Source organism: Apteryx rowi, unplaced genomic scaffold (genome assembly GCF_003343035.1).
Source record: "Apteryx rowi isolate R43461 unplaced genomic scaffold, aptRow1 scaffold_7, whole genome shotgun sequence".
Classification (NCBI taxonomy): domain Eukaryota; kingdom Metazoa; phylum Chordata; class Aves; order Apterygiformes; family Apterygidae; genus Apteryx; species Apteryx rowi.
In genome coordinates, this window is record NW_020450982.1 from 8,064,932 (window position 1) to 8,090,154 (window position 25,223).

General features: G+C 37.9%; 2 protein-coding genes across 40 annotated transcripts in view; one reads left to right on the forward strand and one right to left on the reverse strand.

Annotated features, from left to right (window-relative positions):
* Nucleotides 1-315, reverse strand: part of USP33 (ubiquitin specific peptidase 33) — a 54,811-nt gene extending 54,496 nt beyond the window's left edge. For 22 of the 37 annotated variants that reach the window (XM_026086549.1, XM_026086556.1, XM_026086548.1 and 19 more), the window contains exon 1: nucleotides 46-307. The gene's annotated coding sequence lies outside the window, so the exon portion shown is untranslated. Of the gene's footprint in view, nucleotides 1-45 lie in introns of all 37 variants that reach the window. The other 15 variants (XM_026086550.1, XM_026086555.1, XM_026086552.1 and 12 more) reach the window with 7 other exon arrangements.
* Nucleotides 316-382: 67 nt separating this feature from the next.
* MIGA1 (mitoguardin 1) overlaps nucleotides 383-25,223 on the forward strand; it is a 45,452-nt gene continuing 20,611 nt past the window's right edge. Inside the window, exons 1-7 of one of the 3 annotated variants that reach the window (XM_026086577.1) lie at nucleotides 383-463; nucleotides 1,580-1,753; nucleotides 3,086-3,263; nucleotides 3,806-3,942; nucleotides 5,483-5,609; nucleotides 6,137-6,273; nucleotides 7,046-7,169. In XM_026086577.1, the coding sequence (XP_025942362.1) occupies nucleotides 1,655-1,753; nucleotides 3,086-3,263; nucleotides 3,806-3,942; nucleotides 5,483-5,609; nucleotides 6,137-6,273; nucleotides 7,046-7,169 (802 nt within the window). In that variant the 5' untranslated portion in view covers nucleotides 383-463; nucleotides 1,580-1,654. Of the gene's footprint in view, nucleotides 630-1,579; nucleotides 1,754-3,085; nucleotides 3,264-3,805; nucleotides 3,943-5,482; nucleotides 5,610-6,136; nucleotides 6,274-7,045; nucleotides 7,170-25,223 lie in introns of all 3 variants that reach the window. The other 2 variants (XM_026086576.1, XM_026086578.1) reach the window with 2 other exon arrangements.

A 25,223-nucleotide genomic window follows, 5' to 3' on the forward strand; every position in this document is an offset into this window, starting at 1 on the left:
CCCCCGGGGCACCGCGCCCGCCGCCGGCGGGGCTCCCCCGCTTACCGGAGCGGCTGAAGGTCGCACCGCGCGCGGGGCCCGGAGCCGAGCCGGCCCGCGCCGAGTCCCGCAGCTCCTACGAAGGCGAACCCCGCTCTCCAGGGACRGCGGCAGTGGTCAGCAGCCAGACAGACGAACAGAGCTCCGCCACCCGGGACACCGCTGCAAMGGTGGAGGCGCGCGGCTAAGCCACAGCGGTGGCGCTGCCGGCCGCTCCTCACACAGGCRCCCACCGGCTGCGGCAACACCGCACGCAAGGCGCGCCCCGCACAAAAATGGCCGCGCGGAGCGTCCCCGCCGCTCACGTGAGCCCTGCCCCGCACAAAGATGGCGCCGCCARACTCTCGCTCTGCTTTGCCCGGTCGACTGCAGCGGCGGGGTTGCCCTGCGCAAAGATGGCCGTCGCGGGCTCCTGACGGGGCAGGTAACCCCACGTGGTTAGTTAGAGGGCGCTGCCCTCTCCCCGGCCGCTCCGCGCTGGCCCGGAAGCAGATCCGCGCTGTCTCCTAGCAGCAGCCGGTGCGGGGAGGGAGCCGCCGCCGCCACGGGGTGGTGGCTGCTGCCTGCGGCGCCTCCCCAGTACCTGGCAGGTAACGGAGGGCGGCCGCCGGCAGGGCCGCCGCGCCGCACGGCCCCGGCCCCAGCCCCGGCGCGGAGGTTCTCCTGGGGAGAGGCGAGCGAGCGCCCGCCTCGCCCGGGCGGCGGGCGGCTCCGGCGAGGGGCGCCGAGGGGGCTCCGCGCAGCCCGAGGGAGGCGGCGGCGGTCCCTGAGGCGGGCGGCCCGCGGGGCCCCGGCCGTGGGTTTGACGGCGCCGCCCTGCCCGCGGCGGAGCGTGCGCGGGGCGGATGCCGCGGCGCGTACACGGAGCCGCCGAGGCCGGTCCCGGAGAGGCGCAGAAGGGCCCGGCGCTAGCAGCGGGCGCTGCCCCGCCGCGCGGCTCCGCCCTTCTCCCTCCCCGCCGCCGGGAGCCCGCGCCCGGGGGAGCTGCGGGCTGCGGCGCTTCGGAGGCGTCTCCTGGTGTCCGGCTGCAGCGATGGGGTGACCTTTCCTCCCAAAGGGGAGGTCGCCTCGGGCTTGCTGGGCTGTAGCGTCTGCGTCTCGTCATGTACCTGCAAAAAACTGAAATCTGCAATGAGAGAAAAACTTCCTGGCTACTCTCAAACACTTCAAGTTTCCTGAGTCTTTTAGCTGACATATATGTTCTTCCAAAAAATACTAATCTTAACTGTAGAAATAGAGTTGTTTCTATGCATAATTCAGAACATAAGTAAGGTGTCAGCTGTGTAAAGGAGATGGAGTCCTCTAAAGATMCCCATTTACAAGTGTATGGCTTTTGCACGGAACAGGCGGACTGATTTTGGCCTAAGCTGAGCCAGCATATTTATGGTCTTAAGTGCTACTGGGGCACAAATCTTATCTCTATTCAGATAAACATAAATCAAACAAGTCATGTACTTATTATGTAAGAGTTTCATGCTTTCAGAAGAAAACGATCCTCGGCTTGTATTACATAATTTAATGTGTATGCTTCATTTGACAGAATATGCCAGAGACCATCTGTGACTGATATTTTCAAGATAGTTCCACTTAGTGAGGTTATGGGAGAGAAGGAGCCATGTCAGAAGAAGCTGTTACTGAGGCACGCTTTTCTCTGAAGACAGCAGCTTCACGGGTATTTCATCTTCCCCTTTCTTGGTATTATTCTCTTATCCAGGTAATATATACATTATCTGAATATTGTCATTTGTAATATACTTTCAAATGTTTAACTGCAATATTGTGTTCACTGGTCTGTGCTTAATATGAGTTAGATTTGTAAGGAATATCTTAATTTTTAATTTATTTGGAGCACCAAACTAAAATAAAAGTGCTTTTTTGTCTTTTTCTACTGATAAACCTTTAAGGCATCATCCTACATCAGACTGCAGAGTTTATTTCTCTGCAATGCTATATATCTTCATTGCTGAATAATCATTATAATGGTACAATTCTGATCAAATATCACAATCCTCCAGTTGTGTTTTTTTGTAGAATACATCAGATATTTAAAAACTAAACATGCCCATCATTAAATCTTGACTAATATTATGGGTGTGGTCTGAAATATTTTTCTAGATTGCCAGTACCACTTACAAAATTAACCTGAATGATAATTCATTAATGCAAGTTAAAAAAAAAAATCACTCTAGTTATTGAGTGGCTTATGTTTGATTAAATAAGTGCTGCATGACTAAAACAAGGCAGTGATTCTTAAAAACAACAACAAAAACCCAGACTGGGTTTAAACCAATAATGTGGAGGAGTTCTTTTTTTTTCTTTTTTGCTTGACTGTCTTCACAGAAAGATCTTCTGCAAAGAAAAACTTAAAGGTTTAGTAATCACAATATTTGCTTTTATAGACGGCCCTAGTGTGATTTATTTTGACTTATTTTGTTAATCTTATAGGCTAGTTTTCATTAAATAAATAGCAACATGGATRGCCGTCCCTCAAATCTGAGAGAACAGAACATTATGATCTTAGTTTTCAGGCTGATAAAAGCTGGGAGGATTGTGAAGCTGACACTCCCTGTCTACAGAGAATTGTAAGACGTAAGAGTTTTCCCTAAAGCACCTCCATGTCAAAGATGGGGAGGAGGAACTGTGATTGTGTTGTGGAGATTCGGAGAAGAGAGCTATCAGTTGCTTGTAACTAACTGCATATGTATGTGATAAGTGATGGAGTGAAATACTTCTGAATTACTTGAAAAAATAGTAGGGCTGCAGTTGTATCCCCCAGAGAATAAACTGTCTGAAGCATGAGCTGTATTCTGATGCCGTAATATGCAGCAGGAAAAAAAAGGTTCCTAGATGGTCCAAAAGCTTTTTCTACTCTGTACATGCAGAATCACTGACAAGAATAACTAAAAGAAAATTTTTGTTTGTGGTTAGGAATATCAACGATAATTTTAAACGTTAGATATTAGCAGGGATCCACAGCAAGGGTAGGAGGCAAAGTGAGAGTTAAGAGCCTAAATTTGCCATGAACTGAACATTTTTGTGTTTTCAGATAAAGCTTTCCCCTGGGTTAAAGAAGTTGTTTACAGTAACAGCAGTGAGTGCAATATCTGTTATTTTTCTGGCCCATCATTTTAAAAGAAGACGTGGAAAGAAAAACAGGAAAGTGTCACCGTGGGAACCAGGTCATATAGTATTAGAATGTACCAAAGCAGCTGCATCAGAAAAAGGTACATGAAGGAACCCCAAAGGTTTTTGTTGTTTGTTTGCTTCTTGGAAGGGAAGAAGAGGGATGGGGTGGGGAATGGGTGTGCATAAGAGTATGTAGTAGTGAAACAAACTATTTTCCTTCTAATGCTGTGCACATTTGAATTGTTAAAGTGGAAACAAAAAATTAAGAACAAAATTACAGTATTTTTACAAGTTAGCTGGTGATGTTCTCAAAGTTAATGTTTTAATCATTATTTGGACTAATTTTTTTTTAAATCAAAAGTATATTAACTATTGGGTTTACAGTTCTTCTGGAGGTATCCATATACTGAGAAAAGAGGATTGATATTTTTATAGGATGGGTAAATAATTATGCTTAAATGCATGTTTATTGTTGTAGATATTCTGACTATTTGAATTCATAGTTTTAATATAGAAGTGTAAATAAAGTAATTGTTTACTTCTAAACTGGATTTTATTGACACAGTTCTTGATAGTTCTTGGTAACACAAAATACAATGTTTGCAGTTTGCAGAAGCTTTAAAATGAGTGTATCTGTTAGGTTCTAGTTGTTCCAGTAGCCGGCAAAACTTGACTCTTTCTCTGAGCTCTGCTAAGGAAAAAGGATCTCAGTCTTGTATCTATGCAAATGGYGGACTTTTCAGTAAATACTCCGGTTCTGTTCAGAGTCTGGCCTCGGTAAGTAAAGGTGTTTTAAGGCTCTTTTATGTCTGTTAACCTGCACTGGATATGCACCTAATGGTTTTACTGAGCTGGAAAAACTTTCCTGAACGAGCTGCAGAACCTCGGAAGGCTAGGGATGCTGACTGCACAGAAAATGGCTTGTATATGAAGAAGGCTGCTTTACTTCCTGCATAGTAAAAATAGTTTCTTTGTTGGAGATCTTAAGCAACTATAAAGTAGATGGGACTTCACTTGAACTTCTGTGTTTATTCCCTCTGACCCTTCCTGTCTTGTGTCTTACAACTTCACAAGGGTGCAGTTCCATGAGATAGAATGAGCCAAATCTGTACAACTCGGTGCTGCTGAAAGCGAGGGGATTCCCCTTGTGTCCTGCTCTTGGCTATGCGCTCCTGACCCATACACTGCTCTGGTGCATTTTAGACCCCTCAGTGGGTCAACTCACTGACTTGGCAGAAAAATTACCTAGGATAAATAAAAATGGATAAATCTCTGYCAGGTTAGTGTGTTGAACTGAATCTCTGAACACCAGAATTAGCACAAGGGTGCGGCAGCAAAACCAGGGTGAAGAGTGGGGAGGGGTAGTGAGATCTCCCCCAGTCAGATCAGCTGCTCYTAGACTTAGTCAGGGACAACATTGCTTGGAGATGCTCAGAAACTCCTGGAGTTGTATGGCTTCTTTGCACAAGTGTAGTGATGAGAATAGCTCAACAGACTTCCAGAGATGATAGAAAAAGAAGAAAAGAAGTAAGGGCCATTGGTCCTCTGGTGAGAGTACTGAAATGGATGAAAATCCCTTCTGCTCCACTACTGCATGGTAGCTACTATGGGAAGGGTTCTCTGGGCTATGTGTGGTCTTTGTTTCAGTGATCAGCAGCTCTAGTTAGGAACTATTTACAGGACGAGGAGAAGTTGCATGCAGCACAGCTTTTTCTAATGTTGTGCCTAGGAAGTAGGTTGATTTAGACATTCATGATTATGTTTACACAGTAGTTTCTCGCCTACAAGCTGAAGTCTTTTCTTTCAAGTATCCTCAGGTGGGAGAATGAAGCTGGCCATATGCCCTTAGAAGTTTTATAACAGCCTGTTTATCTGTATATGTTGTCTGTCTGTATCTGCTTCCCTCCTTTTAGGAAAGGTTCATGCAGATCTTGTAACAGATCCTGTTTATGTCAGGCTAGACAACAAGTTCTGTTCTTGAGACCTCTCTTTTCCTGTGTTTTGTTAATAAACGGTAGTCAAATTTAACTTGAAAAACAATATTATAAATCAATGATTATTTTCTTATTCTAGAAAGAGCGATACTGACTTCCATAACATTGTTATTGGTGCTAGAGTGTAGTTTGCTAAAGAAAACAATTTACACTATTCTTGGTCTGAAAATAATTGTACTTTAGAAAAAAGTACTTCAAAAAGTAAGACTACGTATATGACCTGGACTGTAATGTACTCTGATAGGAATGTATTTTTAAGGATGCTCAGTAAGACAATGCATTTTTTTGTTTGTTTTTTTTCCTCCCTCTCCTCCCCCCTTCAGGTCCAAAGTGCCACCTCTTGTCACAGTTGTGCTTGTGCCAATTCCAATTCCTGGGATAAAGCAGATGAAGATGATATTAAGCTTGTCAATATTCCGGTGACCACACCTGAAAATTTATATTTGATGGGTAGGTTCTAATAAGAAAATTCAGCATCTAGCAGCAATGCGAGAAAGTAATTGATTGTTTTTATAGCAAAGTTGACACTTGCACAATATTTTTGTGGTGTTCTTACAGTGTCCTGCAAGCCTATTCTTTCTCCTGTACAGTGAGGACAATCCTTTTTGGAAAAATATCTTCCTGTAGGCATGTGTTGTAACAACATTTACATGAAATACTGAAATCTTACTTCATCTGGAGTTTCTGAAAAACATTTTTGATTCCTATATTTTAGTAATAAGCCATAGAATTAAAAAAATAAATAGGAAAAGTTACCACTAAACTCTGTTACTTTAATCATATTGTGAACTTTCTTACCTTATTAAAAACCAGATGTATGTGTGTGGCTTTTTTTTAAAGACTGGGAATTGTTTAAAAAATTTACATTTCTGCTATAATCATTCTTATTATCCACATAGTTTCCTCTGACTCTAAAATGTGAAGACATATGGAGGCTGTGTGTCTGATGGAATGGAGGTATTCCTGATCTCCCCTAGGTATGGAGCTTTTCGAGGAAGCGCTGCGTCGATGGGAGCAGGCATTAACTTTCCGTAACAGGCAAGCAGAAGATGAAGCAAGTTGTAGTTCCATCAAGCTAGGAGCAGGAGATGCAATTGCAGAGGAAAGTGTAGAAGTAAGTATATTCAAGCTGTAGTATACTGTTGCTGCGTGGCATTTCTTTGGACTTTGTTACCTAAGTATTTTCAACTTCTTATGCAGTTACTGAAACTGAGTGCAAATTCAGACTTCCCATTTAGTGATGTTGTATTTAAAGGATTAAAAGGATTTAAAGGGCATCCTATTTAATTTTTTTTTTTTTTATTAGCTTTACTGAAGTATTTCTTTTTTGGCATTTGCTGCTACATCAGTTTTTACTTCTGGATGGTATTATCAAGCCACCAAGCGTTTCTTTAACCATTTCTCTGAACCAGATCCCCTGGGTCATCCCTTCCTTGTAGGACTATGCAAGCATCCCCCTAGAGAATCTCCTTAGCACAGATGCAGGTCTTGAGAAAGATGAACAATTTATGAATACACATGAAGTAATGTGATTGAACTTTATTTTGTATTCCTTTATTCTCATGAACTAAATGCTAAAATATTTAAAAATAAACATAATTATTAATTGTTTCTAGAGCAGTAAACATCATGGATAATTTTAAAGCATTTTTAAACCTAAATTTTAATGTTATTACGCTAAAAGTGTGTGTGTAGAAAGACTGTATATTTTGGATGTTGAATTATCCATCAGATGATGTCCTTATACTGTTGGTGGGGAAATTAGTGGAGCACAGTGAATTCTTTGAAGGCTTAATAATCTTTTTTTTTTTTTCTTTTTTTAAAAGAAGCCTTATAGACTGTAAACAAATAGAAAATTTTCTCTTCTAATTTCTTTCTTCTTGCAGGATATCATTAGCGCTGAATTCATTCATAAGCTTGAATCCTTGCTTCAAAGAGCTTATCGTCTTCAGGAGGAGTTTGAGGCCACCCTTGGGGCCTCTGATCCTACTTCCCTAGCTAATGATATTGGTGAGTACTCCTATTTTACATTCCTATTGCTTGTAATAATGTCCCTTGTGGTGGGGGGGTGAAGTCACTGAATACTCAGTGAGCAGAACTGTATCGGTAAATAAACAGAATAAATTTCAGACTCTTTACATTGTTACCTAATGAGCTGAGAGGAAATTTTTTTTCTGTGTGGATTTTCAGTATACTTAATTTTCAGAATACTCCTCAAATTTCTAAAGTTTATGTTGGCTCAGATATTTAAATACTTATGCAGTAAGAATATATGACCCCTTTTTATAGCATGGGGGGGGTGCTAGAGCATTTCAAAAGAAGTTTCATTTGTCTTTTGAACTTCAAGTTGTGTATGTGTGTATTTTTCCCCCACCATGGTTTCAAAAAATTTTACAAGAAAACAAAGCCAAACCAGCAAGACTTAGCCTGAAGCAGATGTCCATTATAGAAGATCTCACCCCRATGACTGAAGTTTGTCAAAGTTGAGTGACTAAAACCAGGATATTTTGATAGTAAATATAGTAACAGTAGTTCCTGCCTAGGATGCTTATTAAAAGCTTTAGATGCTGATTAAATAAAGATGGTTTGGTTACTTAAAGAATTGGTTTAAGATGTCCTTAAAGACTGATACTGTTAAGCTCTTTCATAATTCAAGATCAAACATCTGATTTCAAATAACTGTCATAGAATTAAAAGGCAGTACATATTCTGAGATTAGTTCTTGGTCTGTAGCTGTGTGTGTTAGGCTTCAGCTTGACTGGCACCAGGTGGCAGTACATCTAATCTGTAAACCCTTCTGTTATCCTTCAACCACTAAATACAGCTCTGAATAAGGTGAAAGTTAAATTTAGGTCAAAGATGGCTTTCTGACATATTTGTATACACCTGTTAATGTAACTCATAAAACAGAAGGGTTTGGATGTTGTATTTTGGTATAAGACATTTTGGTCTAAGACAATAGGCCCCTACTAAAGCTTCAGTGTATATCCATTATTAAATTAGAAGTTTATTCATAATTTCTGTCTTCAGGCAAAATTCCTTAGAATTGTATTCTAAGGACTTGGTGTGATGTTCAAAGTATTTAGTTATTGTTTTGCTTAGTTACCATAGAAATGTTTTAAATTGATATTATTTAGATGTGATAATTTGATACTTGTTTCCCAAGAATGTTCTGAGAAATTGAATTCCTTTCAAAGATTCTTTGTAGAAATCATTCTGTGGTCTCTTGAGTAGAGATTGTCACTTACTTTATTATGAATTTTATCTGTGCTGGCCCAGATGAGTGGGGAAAACAGTGCTTGGCTGTTTGAGATGCGGGACTTTTTTGATCATCTTGAATTCATAGTTTGAATAGCAAGTAGCGTGTTAGAGAATACTTCGCTCTTTCAGAACATTGTTTTAGAACATAAACAGAAAACTCTCTCAGAAATGCTGTGGTACTTGCAAGGTTTTGATACAGAGGATATTTTTGTTTAGTATTTTCCCTTTATGTAAAACACATCTATTCACTCGCAATTTATTTGATAATATACTTTCCTGTAGGATATGACTACTCAGTGTAGTGTGTGAATATTTGAAGTAGGTTGTTTGAGATCCAGACTTTTGTGGGGAAAGACAGAAAAGTATRTTTGGGAGAATCCAGAAGTTCTTGTATAGAGTTTTTTCCCCTTGCTTTTCTTGTTTGGTAATCTAGATTGGTAATCAGTCTAGTCGAAACTGAAAGGTGCTCTCATCAGACTTTTCTATCGAAAAGTGTACATGTTAAGATGCAATACTCTTTTTTTGTTTTACTTCTGTTTAAAGCTGTATAGTACTCTTACAGGAAGCACAATAGTAAAAATATTGTTGGCCACTCTTCTGACTTTCTTTGTTTGTGTCTGTTGGGAAAAATAGGTTGGATGAGTTCAAGAGCCACAAGAACAAGCAAGTCCAAGAAAATTATGAAATCTCAGTGGCCAAATGAAATAATAATACAGCATTCCTTAGGCTGCTGAGGGTAATATCCTACTGCAAAATACCAATGACAGTTGTGAACAGAGACAGAAATGAAGATGCCTTTGTTCTGTGTTTGAGACAGGAGTATGTATATATCTTTGACACGGATAGGAGTGTGTATAATTTGTGGCAAAAGAGGCAGCATCTGCTAAATCAAAATCAATGGTCTTGGATAACTTATACCCAGAACTTCTTAAAGAAACTCAATAAGGAAAGTACTATGATCCATCATTTACTATTCACTAATCTTGGAAAATGAAAGATGTTTCAAATGATTGGAAGACGGCCAATTTAGAACTAAATTTAAAAAAAAAAAAGCGTAAGGCTGAACAAGAAACTACAGATTAAGTGTGATGCCAGTGAAATAAGTGTTGCTAATTTGCAGTTCTGTTAGCATAGAGTAAGTGGTAAAAGGGTAATTAGTGCCATTCAGTATGGTTTCATGGTAGCTAGTTCTTCCTGGACTCTAGGTTTCAAACTTCTCCATTATTTGGAATTGATACAGCATACACTAGATGGGTAAAAATAAACTCACTGACATGTGAACATTTATTGATACTTCTTTCCACAGTCAAAGGAAAAGTTTATAGAAGAGTATCCTAGGGATGATTTTTGGTTAAACGCTGTCACACTATGAAGGTGTGACTCACTCATCAAACACTGTTATTGATTAATGCATTTTTATCAACTATATTGATGATAAAATCAATGGTAGAGCTTGAAGTTGATTTAATACCCTTAATGATCATTTAAAGCATTGAATAATGAAAAGGCAGGGTTAGTTAAAAAAAAAAAAAAAGTGATTTAAATGGTCACTATCTAACTATCTAACAAATTACATCTGACAAAATACAGGCAACTATGGATTGTACTTCTAGATGAGAGACTTAAAGAAAAGAAATACCAACTTGGAATGCTTTGGGAGAATCACAGGTGACAGTCTCAACATAAGCACTCAGTACAGTGCTCTAGAAAAAAGACCATTGCTAATCTTTGGCTATGTAAAAAGGACAGTATCAGCACAGAGGTAGAGATATGATCTTGCTTTTGCATGGGCTTGGTAAGGCTGCTGTTAGAATACTGTGTCCAGCTCTGTTCATATTTCAGAAGATGTGCAAATACTAGACAGTTCAGAAGACACAGAAATGATCTGTGTTTTGGAAAAACGAGTTAATGATGTGTGGTTTAAATTGAATATGCCAGCTCATTACTGAAGAGAATGTGTAGAGGTGACTTGCTCATTCTGAATAGATACTTACACATGGAAAAGGTATGTGGTGGGGGGGACTCTTAGACCTTGCTAACAAGATCATAACTAGATCTAGTGGCTGGTTGTTTAAGTAGAACAAGTTAGGTTCTGAAGTAAGGTCCCTCTGAAACACTGTTGAAGGTATTTCAGTGTTTTAAACAAAGAGGGTTCTTTAAACACTCTTTTGAGGAATTTTTTATTTCCCTTTGAGAAAGGGGTGGATTTGGGACAGGTAGATCACTGCAGTCTTTCTGGTCTTTAAATTTGTCTTCCCTTATTTTTCTTCTCCTTTCATGGACTTAGGGCGAACAAGAAAAATCCTTTATTGTTCTTAATAGGTTCGTGACACTTGCAGCTTGTCATTAAAATGTTTATAACAAAAAGTGATGCTTCAGGGTTTCAGCTGATTGCCCGTAAGGGTAATCAGATTTTTTTTTCTTTTCCATCCAATGCATATCATGGTTAGATACAGTCTGTGGATTTTTTTCTTCCATTTTCTCCATCTGAAATAGCTGTGATTAACCACAGCTGGAGACAGGGCTCTGACAGTTGGATGACTGCTATTAAGTGTTATCAAGAGATGTACTTCATAAACGTCTGACTAGCACTTCTTGTCCTGAAACTCTGGGTTATAGTGAGCTCCAAACTTGATCAGGAAGGAAACTTTCAAAGGTAAAAACTTCATAGATTTCTGAGTTTTTCAGCTTTTTCTATAAGATATTCTGATTTTTTTGAGGAAAATATATCCAGATTAGACATAATGATTTGCCCCCCCACCACCTCCCGCAAACATTAGACAGTGGTGTCAACTGTACCTCCTCTGGCATATGTAAGTCTTATACCAAAGTTGCAAACACTTGTCATACTACAAATTTGTTTCTTTTTGTGATCTGCTTGCTAGTTAAAGCTGGTCGGCCTGACTAAACAATTTGCCAACCTTGAGAAACAGCTTTCTGGAGGAGGCTATGGTAATGTGCTACAGGGGAGAGTCGGGAATAAGTTACCTGGAGTCCTCTTGGAAGACCAGAGCTTGTCACTACAACCACTCCATGTTTCACAACGTGGCCTGAAATGCTGCTTTTCTGTCTGCTATGATTGATATGAGTTACCAGAGCAGTCATCAGTGCTTGAAGTGCTTGCATGCTGTAGCCTAACTGCCTTTTGTTTAAGCCTTTCTGTGTAAATTGGCACCTCCAAATGGTTTTCTTCTAATTACATATAAATTATATACTTTTCTCTTCCCCATACTTCTAAATATTCAACTTCAGCAGTGCAAAAGCTACAGATATAAGTAAATACCTCACCTTCCTCTTGTGCCTGTAGCTAAAATTGTCAGGTTTTTTTATTAATTGTAAATCACATTTTTCAACTCTAAGCTATTGTTGAGTTATAAACAGTGCAAATAGCTCTGACTTACATTTTTAAAATATGGGTTAAATAATGGAATACAATTATGTTCACACTGGAGGCATTCTCCACTAGACTTACAGAATTACCATATAAAGCAGCAAATATTGAATGAAAATAGGATTTCTATAGCTGAAACACGTTCTGACGTAACATTTATTGAAATAAAAACAAATATACAGGGCTAAACTACTGTTCTGTTTTTGTGCTGATTCTCTTAGGACTGTAAAACAGCATGGGATGCCTAGAAACAGGCTTTCCTCAGGCAGGCATAAGCTGCACTGAGTCAGGAAGAAGGCAATTGGCAGAAAACGGTGAAACAAAATACTCATCTTGTTATTTTTGAGTGATGGATGTGAGGGGGTAGAGGGTTAAAAGCTTCCAATACTCTGTAGTCTGTCTTGGAAGAAAGTTCTCCCTGTTCAGTTCTCTTCCAGCAGACTGAAATGTTAGTCGATCTAACTTGGGGGGAATGCAAAGGTTTAGGAGAGAAACAATAGCTTCACTTATGAGCAGAACTGGGGGTCAGAGGGCAAAATTCTCAAATTGTAGGGCTCCCTGTCAGTACTGAATTTCTAATGTATTATTATTTTGCTTTCTACATAAAAAGGAATGCTGGCACTCAAACCAATGGTGATGTGTACACTGGCACCTAAACTTTTCTATAGTAATTTTACAACCTATGCATTGATTACATAATTTTTATTTAAAAGTACTTACTAGCATTTTTATTTTATATTATTTATACCATTTAAAATGAAAAATTTGTTTGACTTACCCAATTCAAAAGATCTCTCGTAGAGATCTGTGGTGTTGGATGGTTTTCATGGTAGGCTTGTCTGTTTCTTTTTTTAATTTTCTTCTCACACTCAAAGATATGTCTGGCATTTTGGAGAGAATGAGTACAGCACTCGGTGATGAAACTCTTCAGAGAACATATTTACATATTAGAAACCTTTTCTCCAGCTGCTTTTAAAATAAACAAAAAACTTTGCATAATCAATGAAGTGTTTGAAAGCTCATTTTTATGTATTTTTACTAGCTCAGGCATCTATAATGTTTTGCTGTCCACAGGTGAATATTTAGTGCCTGTATTTTGCTTCCTGTCTCTGAAACATTAATGGAAAATTTTTAGCCTGTGAGTACTGTGTTTTATTTGGTTATGCACAAGACAAGTTTCTATATTTGTAATTCTCAGGCAGGCCCCAATCAGGAGGTAAGCAAAACCAAGTGAATTATTACAAATTTCTCTCTAGTAGTATATATAAGTTATAAAATGATTTCAAAGTAGCTTAACTTTTCATGATAGTTTGAAATATTTTGCTTGCTTTGTGCACCCTAAGGAAAAATTTACATTCAATGATTTCTTCATTTCTCAGAAAAGTACACAACCTTTTGTAGAGACTGAAACATAATTGGAATATGGGTATTTCAAGTTGAACCAAAAGTGAAAAATAGTTTGTGGGTTTTGTTTTAAGCGTGGAAACATTTTCATTGCAAGAAATGTTCTTATAAAGGAACAAAAACAATATTACTAAGTCTGAGTGAAAGCCCAGAAAAATCATTCCAGTCCTATTAAAACAAAAGAACAAAAACAAAAAATCCCTACAGCTTTTGAAAATAATTAAGCTATTACTGTTGACAAAAGTTCAATAACTGCTGAAGCTTGCTGTCTTTTACTGTCTCTTAGATTGCACTTACTGCTGCAATTCCTTATTTCTGACTCACAATAGATATTAAAATGGCAGATGTTTGAGTTGGATAGTATGTCTTCTGCTATGAACGATATTGAAAATTTTCTTTAAAGGCATATTTATCCAATATTAATAACAATTCCTTTCTAAACCGCATCAGCAAATTTCTTAGCTAAAGAGTCTCTAAATGTAGGATGCTGAATAGTAGAGTAAGATTGGTTACAAAATCAATTGAAAACTGTAAACAGAAGTATTTCTGCAAAATTTGCATGTATAAAAGGATTATAATGCTCTTTTTCTCAGTAGTACTGTTATGTTAATTTAGCAGCACCATGATAAAAACACAAAATAACTCTGCTTGGACCTGCAGTGAAGAGACCTGTACTGAATCAGATTAGTATTTGCTAACCTGTATCTATATTGGTAATTGATAACCTGAATGTTATGTTTGTGTACATCTTAGAAGCTGAAGCTTAGATGCTATTTCATTGCATAGGAAAACAGATCAGTTGAAATCTTTTTTGGCATTGGCTTAAGTTAATCCATTTTACCTTGCACTGAACCAGCACAGGAGAACTCGGTCACTTATTATATGTCAGCTGAGGGGTGATGTGGATAGAAATTTCTGAAAATACACTCTTGCGGATCATACTTGAAGTATGTTTCTGATTTTTGAGGRCCCTTGCTGCCGTTTGCCCAACAGCTTTGCTCCCTGGATCAGAGCATGCAGGCTATTTATACACCTTGTTGCTTTTCCTTAAATGGTGTCTCTGAAACCTGTCTGCTCTCTGTCCATACAGCCCAAACGGAGTTTAAGCCCTTGTCTCTCTTCTCGGCTACTGTAGTGTTCTCATGTCTTACCTTGTCCATTTACAACTTGCTTCCCTCAGATTAGACTTGAATGTTGTTTCTAAAAATCATCTTGGCTCATTATGTGACCAGATAGCTAGTCTCTCCCTTAAGGAGGCTCTCTCCCTCGGCTGCTTCTCTTCAAATGAAATATAAACAACTCTTCCTTTTATCTTTAAGGTTGCTCATAACTGAGCCAGAGTCCACCTCCCTGATTTAAATTCCCCAAGCTTTGTTCCATTAGCTGTTCAAGTATTACTCTAAGTTCTTCTAAGGCAAAATGTCTGCTACTTCTCAACTGTTTCTGCGTGTTCCCTTACAACATGTGAACAGCTGCTATCATCTTTCCTGAGGTCTCTTCTTAACAGCAGCTTCCTGGTTCCTTAGAATTACCGAGGCAAACTATAATTGCTTGCTCCACTTCTTTCCATAATCCATCTACCTTCTATCTCTGATAGAAGGGGGAAAATATAGTGAAGCTGTGCCAGTTCCTTATATTTCTTTGTATTCTGTATTTGCAGTCTCTATCTTTCAACTCTGTCTTCAAATTATCTTGCTAGCAAGATTCTCTTCTCTGCATCTGTAGAGCAGTTTATGCAGTTAGGGCCCTGCAATACTAATCAGGTAGGACTAGTTGACCCATACTGTATTATCAGTATATTTATCATTTACCCCACAACTGCGTGATTAATGACTAACCACATGACTAATACTACTTTAAAGGCATATTTAGGTTTAAAGATATTTCAAAGCAAGCTAACTTTCAAAGATAGTCTGAAATAAACTGCTAGTTTGTAATAAATTATTATTCGTTGAGCAATCCTTTGCACATTTCAAAACAGCATATTTACTTTTTCAGTGGTTGAAATTGGAATATTAATATTTAGAACCTAATCAACAAAGGAGTGTAAAGATCAAATGATTTTTCAAAAGAATATAAATGTTAGTTGTAAAGGACAGCTGTATTTCAATGTCTCATTAGTTGTAACTTTAAATCTTTGGTCAGAATTTATTCATAGAAATAATGCAAGCCTGCTTATGATTACTGAAGAGTATAATATAATTTAAGTAATTTTCAGAACAAAGATTAGATTAGCTGTCCAAAATGTTTTTGTATGCATTGGAACAGAATATTCTTTTTTTAATAGATGTTATTTGGTTTGGATGTTTTTTTCTTCCTTTTGAAAGGACAGCAAACCATTCAAATCAATCTGACTGATCATTATTCATATTGTCAAGGATTAGACTAGGTAATTCTTCATCATACAGAAACGGTCTGATGTTATAAACAGAAGGGTATCAGAAATCAGAAGCTACTTCAAGACAGGGCAAAGACCTTAACTCACCAGCTGAGGAAATTTGGATTAAGACTTAAAATAATGATGAAATGATGCGAGAAGAAATTTATAAATATTCCTGATGAGAGTGTCTAGCATGGGACCTTGCATGGAATTGATGAAAGTTTTGTTTTTTAAAGGCTATTTAGTGTATAGTAATTACTATTTAATGGTAATGAAAGTGACATTGCAATTCATTTAAGAGCATAAAAACAGCTGAACAGGTCAGCCTATAGGTCCATCTAGTTCAATATCCAGTCTCCAGCAGTGGTTGGCAGTAGATTTGAGGAGTGTAAAAACTGAACGTAAAAGAGCCTTCCTCTGGCAAACCTCTTGGCTTCCAGACTACTGTTAGACTGTCATAGCCAAGTTTACATCTGACCATCTGGTTCTTCTGTTTGTTGTTTTTGAGGGCTCATCTCTCTGTGTGAAAAGCATTTTGTACCTGTGATTATACTAGATACCTTCTGTATACCTCTTCTGGCTTTACTGTATACTTTTCTGAATACTCTTGGCTAGAATTATATAGAGTTCTTAAGATATGGACAGAATAAGGGTTTATTGTGGTATATTGATGTTTGTTTCCTGCTAATTTTCAGCATTCTAGTAGTTGTATTTTCTACCGGAGTGGCAAAGGACAATCACATGCATCTTGTATCAGCTGTTCCTAATATAAAGCCCATCACTGGGTTCATGTAGCTAAGGTTGTTTTTTTCTTGTGCATTAGTTGATCAACAACAGAGCCCTTTTTAAAGATTTATGGTGTATTGTTGCCTTTTATTTTTATCACTAGCTTAAGTGATAAGTTACACACTACAATTGGTAGTTCAACAATTTCATAATAAAGTTTTTGAGAATTCCTTATCTGCAGTGGTCTTATTTTCTGAGTGCTCCTTTAACATCCTGTTTGGCCTTACCAGTTTGCTTTTGTTAGCCACACTAGTCAAGATTCCCTGTTCTGAGGAGTGTTTTGGAAGTGCCTTTATCATAGATTCTAGTACTTTGAGTCAATTGCTTCTCAATTTTTTTAACCTTTTTCCAAAAGTACACATATTTACCTCTTTTTTTGTGTAAGGAAAAGTGCTTATTCCTCACACCTCAGGCCTTGATTAAATGACAACTTGTCTTTGTTTTGAGCACTTTTGAATAGTGGTATATGGAATAAGTGGAAACAGCCTTCCTAAAGGGAAAGCTGCTCTTATATTTCTTTTATGTATTCCTGTGGTATGTTTTTAGCAAGTTAGAGTTTACAAATTTTTTTTTCTTACTAAAAAGGATGTATACACACTTAACTTCTATGTGTTTATATACATTGAGTATTAATGTTCCAGAGGCAGGAAAAATCATACCAGACAGATGGCAAGTTGTAAGGTGGGATAAGTGTTTATTTTTCTGGCTGGAGTGTCGCAGTGTGAGGTTATATAAACTGATGATCAGGAACATGTTTTGGCCTGTAGGGCTAATTCCTGTTTTAGAATTTCTACTAAAACAATTTATTCTTACATTAAGTTCTACTTTGAGACGCTTGTCTGAAACATTCTTGGACAAAGTGGGAGAAGGAGAGACAGAATTGGGGGGGAATATAAAGAGTGTTAGTTCAGAATAGAAAAAGATTTCAGGATAACCAACTCAGTTTGGCAGCTTAATCTTGAGAACACGAACTACAATTTATCCTCTTCTTTTTGCTTTTGAACATAATATCAAAATGAAATATTGGCCGAATCATATAAAATCGGCAACGTGAAAATTTAACTGTGTGTGCTATAGTTCCCTTATTAATTCAATAGTCCAGTTGGCACTGAAAGTAGATAAACTTTTGTCAGCAGCTTATTTTCAAGGGCTTATAAGGTAAACATGTCTCTGTTAGCATGTGCAAATGCTAAGTATTTTTCTGAACTGATATGGCTAGTATGTTTAAATCCCTCTGCCACTTAAGTCAGAGGCTCTGACCCATCAGTATGTCATAAATGATTGTAGTGTATCCACATTGGACATTACTCAGCACCTGCTAAATACTGGGCATCTTATTTAGCTTTTTCCAGACTCCATTGCTACAGCAAGACATGTTTGTTTAGCAGGTGTTATGGGGCTTGGAGTTTGATTCCTCCCATCCCTCCCCAAACTGTTTACTCCTTAGCTAGGATGAAAAGTAGCTTGTATAAGAGTTTCCTTTCCTAAACGCTCTTTTTTTCTGTACARTTTTCTTAAACTTTTGTCTCAGCTTGAAATATTTCGGAGTTGAACCTGTTGGTGGGAATAAATCCATCTTTCTGGAAAGTTACAGCAAAATGTGATCAATAACAATAGAGGGACTAAAACTTGTTATTTAATGTATCATTTTTCTCTCATGCACATATTTATGCACTCGGTTTCTAAAACTGTTACCAAAAATTAACTGTGGTTTAGGGATTGTGTTTTATTTCTGATATGTCTCTTTTGAGGCTSAAGCTGAACTTTGGTCAAATTGCTGTCAGTTTTCTAGTTCTTTGAGATATCTGGGCCGTGCACCATGTCCCGCCTTACCTAATAAGTCTGGTTGTATCATAGCGCTGCAGAGTGTCTGATTCAGAGCACATGTTGATCATACCAGGCTTTGTTCTTTCTGCTGCTATTTAAAGTTGCCCCTGTTCTACATGTAGATATGCCTGCAAGTATTTAAAGGTAAACATATAAATAYTTCCTGATAGCTTACACTACATAGATTCTGTATTATCAGAGCTTTGCTTTATCTTATTACTATAATTTAGCTTACTTTACTCTAATTTACCATGGATAATAAATATATTGACTATATACTACAACTACATCTGCTTACTATATACTTTAACTACATCTGTTTGGGTAGCTGCTGACTTTAAACCAGTGTCAAATTATCTTCTGGGGCAAGTTGCACTAATTATAGTACAATTAAGGTATCAATGTTATTAGTAATATATCTAGCAACCTCAACTGTTGTTAATTTGTTTTTCAATTGAAGTTTGGTAAATAATGTTATTAAACTAAATGTCTGGAGGAGGAAGTCTTCATTCAGTACAACTTTTCAAGGATTCTTGTCTCATTCTTTCCTGCTGTCGAGTGCAAGTGGAATGCATGTAGGCCCCTATCAGTAGGGCACTTAAGATATTTTTTTAAGTCTCATTGTTTGAAGTTAAGCATGTGTCTTGTTAACTTAGATTCATAAAGTGTATGCTCTGTGAAGCTGAATTTGCAGAAGCCAGTCACGTTCTAGAATGGTTTCACTAGAGATGTGCAGAATTCTGTAAGAATGTTGTACGCTGAAATTCAAGTGAAGGCTGGATTTACTACGCTGTCCTTGTAGAAGCTGCCTCACATCTGGTAAATTTGTGTCAAATAAAATACTAGAATCTCCATTCTGAATACAGAATCTGAGTATTAGCCCAAATCAAATACGTTTGCATCTCTTAATGCTTAGCTCAGTGTCAGCAGTTGAATAGTTCAGCATTGTCTTTCTATATGTCTGTTAATTCCTGGAATAGAAAGATATCAATCTTCATTTTCTTGTCACAGTGTTCTTAAATGTAAGCTGAATCTTGTGCATGTTAATGTAATCTTTTTTTCGGGAATAGTGTTCATATGGCTAGCAATACTATTATAGCAATACTATTAAAATAGATTTCTTTATCAATAGATAGAGAGTACATTTTTCTCTTAATGGAAGAATAAATTAACATGTGGAATCCTCTGCCTGTTTGTCTTGCTTTGAAATGTGAACATCCCTGAGGGATAACATACTGGTTGAAGGAAAACCTTTTTGGCAATCTTGTGTTTAAAATGTCACTTAAAAGAGAATATGCTAGGCGATCCGATACCCTTTTACCGTCCAGCAAAATAATCTGCGCTAGCATACTAGTTTTCTTTCCTTTCCTTTTTTTTTTTTTTTTTTTTAATATAATCACTTATAGAACTTTCTAAAGCAACAGGTTTCAGGTGCTGAGCAACAGTTGCTGGTTATTATTGTCCTTCATCGCTGAGCGTCCCTACTAACTGCTCCTCTATCAAGAGCAGCATGGTGGGAAGCGAAGAAGGTGGCAGTGACTTGTTTTGGAAAGAAGCAAGAGGTACCACTAGTAATGCACAATCTTGCTTTAAGTGCTCACAGATTTCAGTAGGTTTATACAGGTGTGCTAGAACAGAGGCTAAAGAGATAAGAAGTTCACTTACCTTTGAGACTCCTCAAGTCTGGTGAGAAGACTTCACTACCTAACCTGCTTATGGAGGTCTCTGGGATAGGAAGGGTGTTAAAGAACTCGAGATGTGTAAGCCTCAATTAGCTTGTATTTTCTTCTCCTGTAAATATGGCATGTATTTTAAATCTGCTCTGTATTGCAATGAGTTAATGTGCTATCACACTGTGACTGAACAGGCCGATTTATTGTCACTAGAATGTGTCTGTGCAAAAATAGTGGTATGTTGTGCTTGTTTTCAGAATGTGAAAAACTAAGAAAAGGCAATGACGTTCAAATCTGATGACTAAGACATCTGGCAGTCCTCACAGCACTGTGCTGTAAATCCCCAGTGGACAGCCTAGGTTTTAAAATAAGCATCACTGGAATTCAAACTAGACTTTGCTGTGGCCAAAATAGATATGATGCTTGCTAAACTACAGGAGAATGGAGTGCTCCTATAAAGAGGAGAAAGGGAGAGTTTTGTCTGCACATCCATCTAAACAGAATCTGTCGAGATTAGAAAGCTGTGCAAACTTGGTTGCCAAATCGCTTTTAAATCAAATATGAGTACAGAAGCTAACAGTTATCTTGTTATTAGACTTGAAAACAGGAGGGTGGTCAGAAATCAAATTTCCCTGTCAGGGATAGGAATTTTGACCTTAAAATCAGACAAGATCTGCTGATTTTAGTTTCAGGATAAAGAAAAGAAGTTGCACAAAAAACTAACCCTGTGTAAATGTCAAAGCTTATAATGTGCAGATGTGAATAATTAAGTTTACATTTTCAAAGAAAACCAGTATGATGGAGAGAAACCTAACGCTGACACGTAGTTTGTGCAGGATATAAATCTCAAATCCATTTCAGGATCACATGTCCGCATCAAGCAGAGTCAGAGCAGTGTACCAGGGAAGTGAACATGTACATACATTCATTTTGTATGTGTATGTTATACATGTAGGTTATGCCTACATATAGGCTATTAACTACACATAGGTTATGTGTTCAGATTTAATTATTAAATATGGTTCTGCAGTTAATTAAGATGATGAGCCAAATCATGTTTTTCTCATTATCATTTCCCTAGGAGCCTTATTCATGAACCAAGACCTCATTATTAAGAGTGGGCGCCCCTGTGCCAAAGAGGTTAAGTAAGTTCTAGCAATTTGCATTGGTGAGTTCTTATATCAGCATTGTCACTACTACTRTGGGTATTTCAGGTATCAGAAGATGAGTCTGGTGGTGAAGTATTGAGAGATCTTGAAAATGTAAAATATAGGTAGCAGTGGGAATAATTTCACATCTTTTGTATTAACTTTACCTGAGGCCATTCAAGGTAATCTTGGGACTGTCTTAGTACGTTAGAAGAAAGATCCTCTTTACTAAGCTGGTTCCTCAGCTGTCAGCACTTATGATGTATTAGTTCAGTTTATTAAATACATGTTAGATGTGGCTTTATTTTCTTAAAATTCGGATTTTGGCAATCTAGGACAAGTCTATATTGCGTCTTCCTTGAGATTTGAGTTGCAGAGCTCCTTCTGGTGAGGTCTTCTATTTTGAGATTTTGGTTTTACAATAAAGCATGCTGCAATGATTCAGGGACAGTTTTTTTCACAGGTCACATTCTTTATAGTTAAATGCCTTTCTATAATTTCTTGTCTCTGGGGGGGCAGGGGGGGGGAAATTTGCACCTATCAGAGAATATTCCAGTTCAGCTATTGGATCTATGGAGGACTTGTTTATTGGATTTAAATCTTGAAAGAATCATACAGTTTATCATCATTCCAAAATGCCAGAACTATATAATATTTCCTAATACTCTCAATTATCATGACAGAGTTTCTAATGTAGCTTTGTCTGATGGATTATAAGAAAGATATTATACTTAAATTCCTTTCTCAGGTGTATTGATGTTTACTTAGAGACTAAAATGATGACTTATGCACAAGCATTTTGTGAAGTGTTTCTCCTAGCTAGGTAAGAGCATTAAGATGCGTGTTTTCATTCTTTTAGAGTATAAGAGCAGCAGCCATATTGTTCTGTTTTACACATCACTAAGAATGTGGTGCTCAGCAGCTAATTTAACTCTGTGGGCAAAGTCAATATCTAGAAGATCTGAAAGTGATGAATTATTTTAAACATTCCAGAAATTGCTATTACTTTTTCTAAAGTCTGTGGAAAATCTTTTAAAGATTATAAGGTTATTTTGAGCAAGTCACATCTCTTTCCACATAGCAAATATTGCAGATCAGTATATCTCAATTTTCAGGTGGATTTTTTGCTGAAGTATGTAAATATAATTGCTCACACCATTCAATTTTTATATATATTTTTTGCTTATTTGTGTTTAAGCATGAAGAATTACTGTTTTTCATATACATAACTTTAATCAGCTGGACTCCTTTTGGATTAAGGATAATATCAAAATAATAAATACAGGTGGCTATGAAGCAGTTTAATAGCTAACTATCCTCCAGCCATGTGTGAAGACTGGCTGTAATGTTGTCTCTTAGTAAACCAACAGAGATTGGTACAGTTATTTGAGTATGGAACACAAAGTGAATGAACATCAACTTGTATCTTATACAGCATGATTAGGTGAGCATCCAGTGTCTTGGGCAACAGGTCTTTTTAAACCTGTGTGAGAGTATTGTAGTGGAAGGCTTTATGTGGACCTTGAAATAGTATAGCTATGTTTGGAAAGTGGAGCATGAAAAGTCGGTTGAATCAGCTTTTTACTAAGGAAGCAAGATTTTGACTTCTGCTTGCACAAAAGCAGACAGTCGTTCTGTGCATATAAACTACTGAGGCCTTCCTTAGGAAGGATGTAATTTGAAGGCTCAGCAGTTAGCCCAGTTGAAGCTTACCTGAAAAAGGGTCTGTGGTGGGTGAGAACATAGGAAGGTCTGCAAATGCTAGGAGGAAGGTGGAAATGTGAATACTCAATACGTGCTGTCCCGTATTCTAGTTTCCCCAGTTGTTCCTTTCCATTAAACCACTACTTTGTTCTCTTGTGTGGGCGACCAGAAGCTGTGTGTTCACAACGGGCCTGCTAGACATGTGAACGCTTACTGGCAGTCAGTTTAGAGTGATCGAACAGCACAGGAGTTTTTTGAAATGAATCTCACAATTGTCCTTGCTCTTTGCACTTTGCATCACAGAGTGGTCTTGGCAAAGACCAATGAGAAATGTTTTACTTATGATACATGCCGATATACTGGTAGAATACAATGTTTGATTAGGTAATTTTAAAAGACCCTGATCTAAAATATATCTTTATGCTTAAGTCAATAACAGCTTTGGTTAAAAACAGTAAGGTGAGATGCCTCTAGATATAAGCCCTTTCTTGGACCTAGATATTTACTTTACTGGAGAACATAAATGCATGACTTAACAATAGCTGTTAAATCAAGAATGGTCTGTTTGGTCACCCTGCTCTGTGCTTGCCTTGCCCGTTTTAACTAGTTGCTATGTGACCCAGTCATCAGAAGGGCTATCTGAAGGCTGAGATAGTTTTCCACTTGTAAATATGACATGAAGTAATATTCATTGGGTTCTAGGTGCATCTTGGAAGATTTCATGCATGTAATATGTTACTAGCTGCTTGGTAGGACTGATGACTTTTTAATGAATATTCACTCAACACTCTCTGAGTTATGACTATTTTTAAATGTAAATAAAGCTGAAGTCTGCTTTTGGATGCTTCAACAACAGTGGTGACAAACCACTGTGCTGCTTGTAACCAGCTGGAAGACAGAGACATGTTCGTTAGAACTGGATTATATAATAATTCATGAGTTTGTGCTCTCTGAACTTGATTATTTTAATTCCTTTGTCTAGGCATGAAACAACAYGTCTAGGAGGTTTGACCAGCACAAAATGCAGTAGCTGGCTTTTTGTAAATGGCTTCTTCTGCAAGGTTTTCTTCTCTTCTGTGTCTGTAAAGGCGTTGGCTAAAGTTACTCAATAGAAGTGCTTTTCCTCTTCCATCCCGCCTTCCTGCTCGTGGTGTAACTGCACTAATGTTCCACTGATGCAGGAGTGTTAGGGAGAATAGGAAACAACAGCTTTTATGGTGACATTCAGAACTAGATTCCTTGACTTTCAATTCCTTGTCAGCAGATAAGTGTTTTCCTGTTTTATTACTGCACACAAGTGTAAAATCCACTTGCAGACTGCAGCTGTTTCATTCAGGGATGGAGGGAAGATAGGTATATGTTTTAAGAATTTAAAAACATTAATTTGAGTGCAATTCCATCTCTAAGTTCAAATTCTCCTTAGAGTTTAGAGGGTTAGCTTTTTGGTCTGTCTTCCCACAGGAACCTACCAGAGCAAAGACGAAGATTCTAGATTAGTACTGTGTAAAATAGAAGGGATAGGATTTTTTTTAGCTTGCTTCATTTCCAATAGTTGTTTGCAAAATCTTACAAAGCCAGGATTAATTTCACATGCTTAAGCCATACTCCATGTTCTTAGCATTTTTGAATACCCTTAATCTAACTTTAGAACCACCTGTGCATTTTAAGGTACTACAATTAAGAGTTTCTACAGCAATTACTTTTGACAATATTGCGTCTGAAACTCTATTTCATCCTCTTTGTAAAGACAAATGAACCCTAAATAAAGCCCAGGCTGCTCAAATAAGTAAAGTATATTTGAAGCTCATATGCTTACTAGTATTTCTTTCTTTAAAGCATTAGACTACATAAGAACTGGGGATGACTTTCCCAGCAGATGCAGCCTCTGGTGGGTGGGTTCTCCTTGCAGCTGTTCATTCCCGGATTCTCGTTGTGCTGCTGTCTCTTTTCTCATGTTCTCGTGTCTAGGAATGTTCTCCTGGTACTTGTATGGTATGTACTCCAGCTGTAACTTAATTTTTACCCTAACACTTTCATAATGGTGTATTCCCTGCACAGTGTGGGTATTGATAAGCACCTGCTTGGCTAAGGATATTTTAGGGTATTGGGGTGGTGGTAACTGGAAAGCCAGAAATAGCTCACAAGGCTATTCTGTTTTCTTTGAGTAGACTCTGATTTGTATGGACGTATCGCTTGCCAAAGATGCTAGTATTTCACTCGGCACTACCAGCCTTTTTTGAATCAAATCTATCATAACATGCAAGTTTTGTGCCTTTCTTGTAGTAATGAGAACTTTCTTYGAGTGAAAACATAGACATTCCATATTCAGCTTATGTTAAAATATTTTGGCTAGGTGGAGGTTTTAGGCCCATATTAGCAAAAACAGAGTTATGACTTCTTCAACAAATATAAATGGCTTCTATTCTGTAAAAATATTAAGGCTACCACAGTCTTAGTTAAACAAGAAGGGGGGGGGGGGACAAGAAAAAG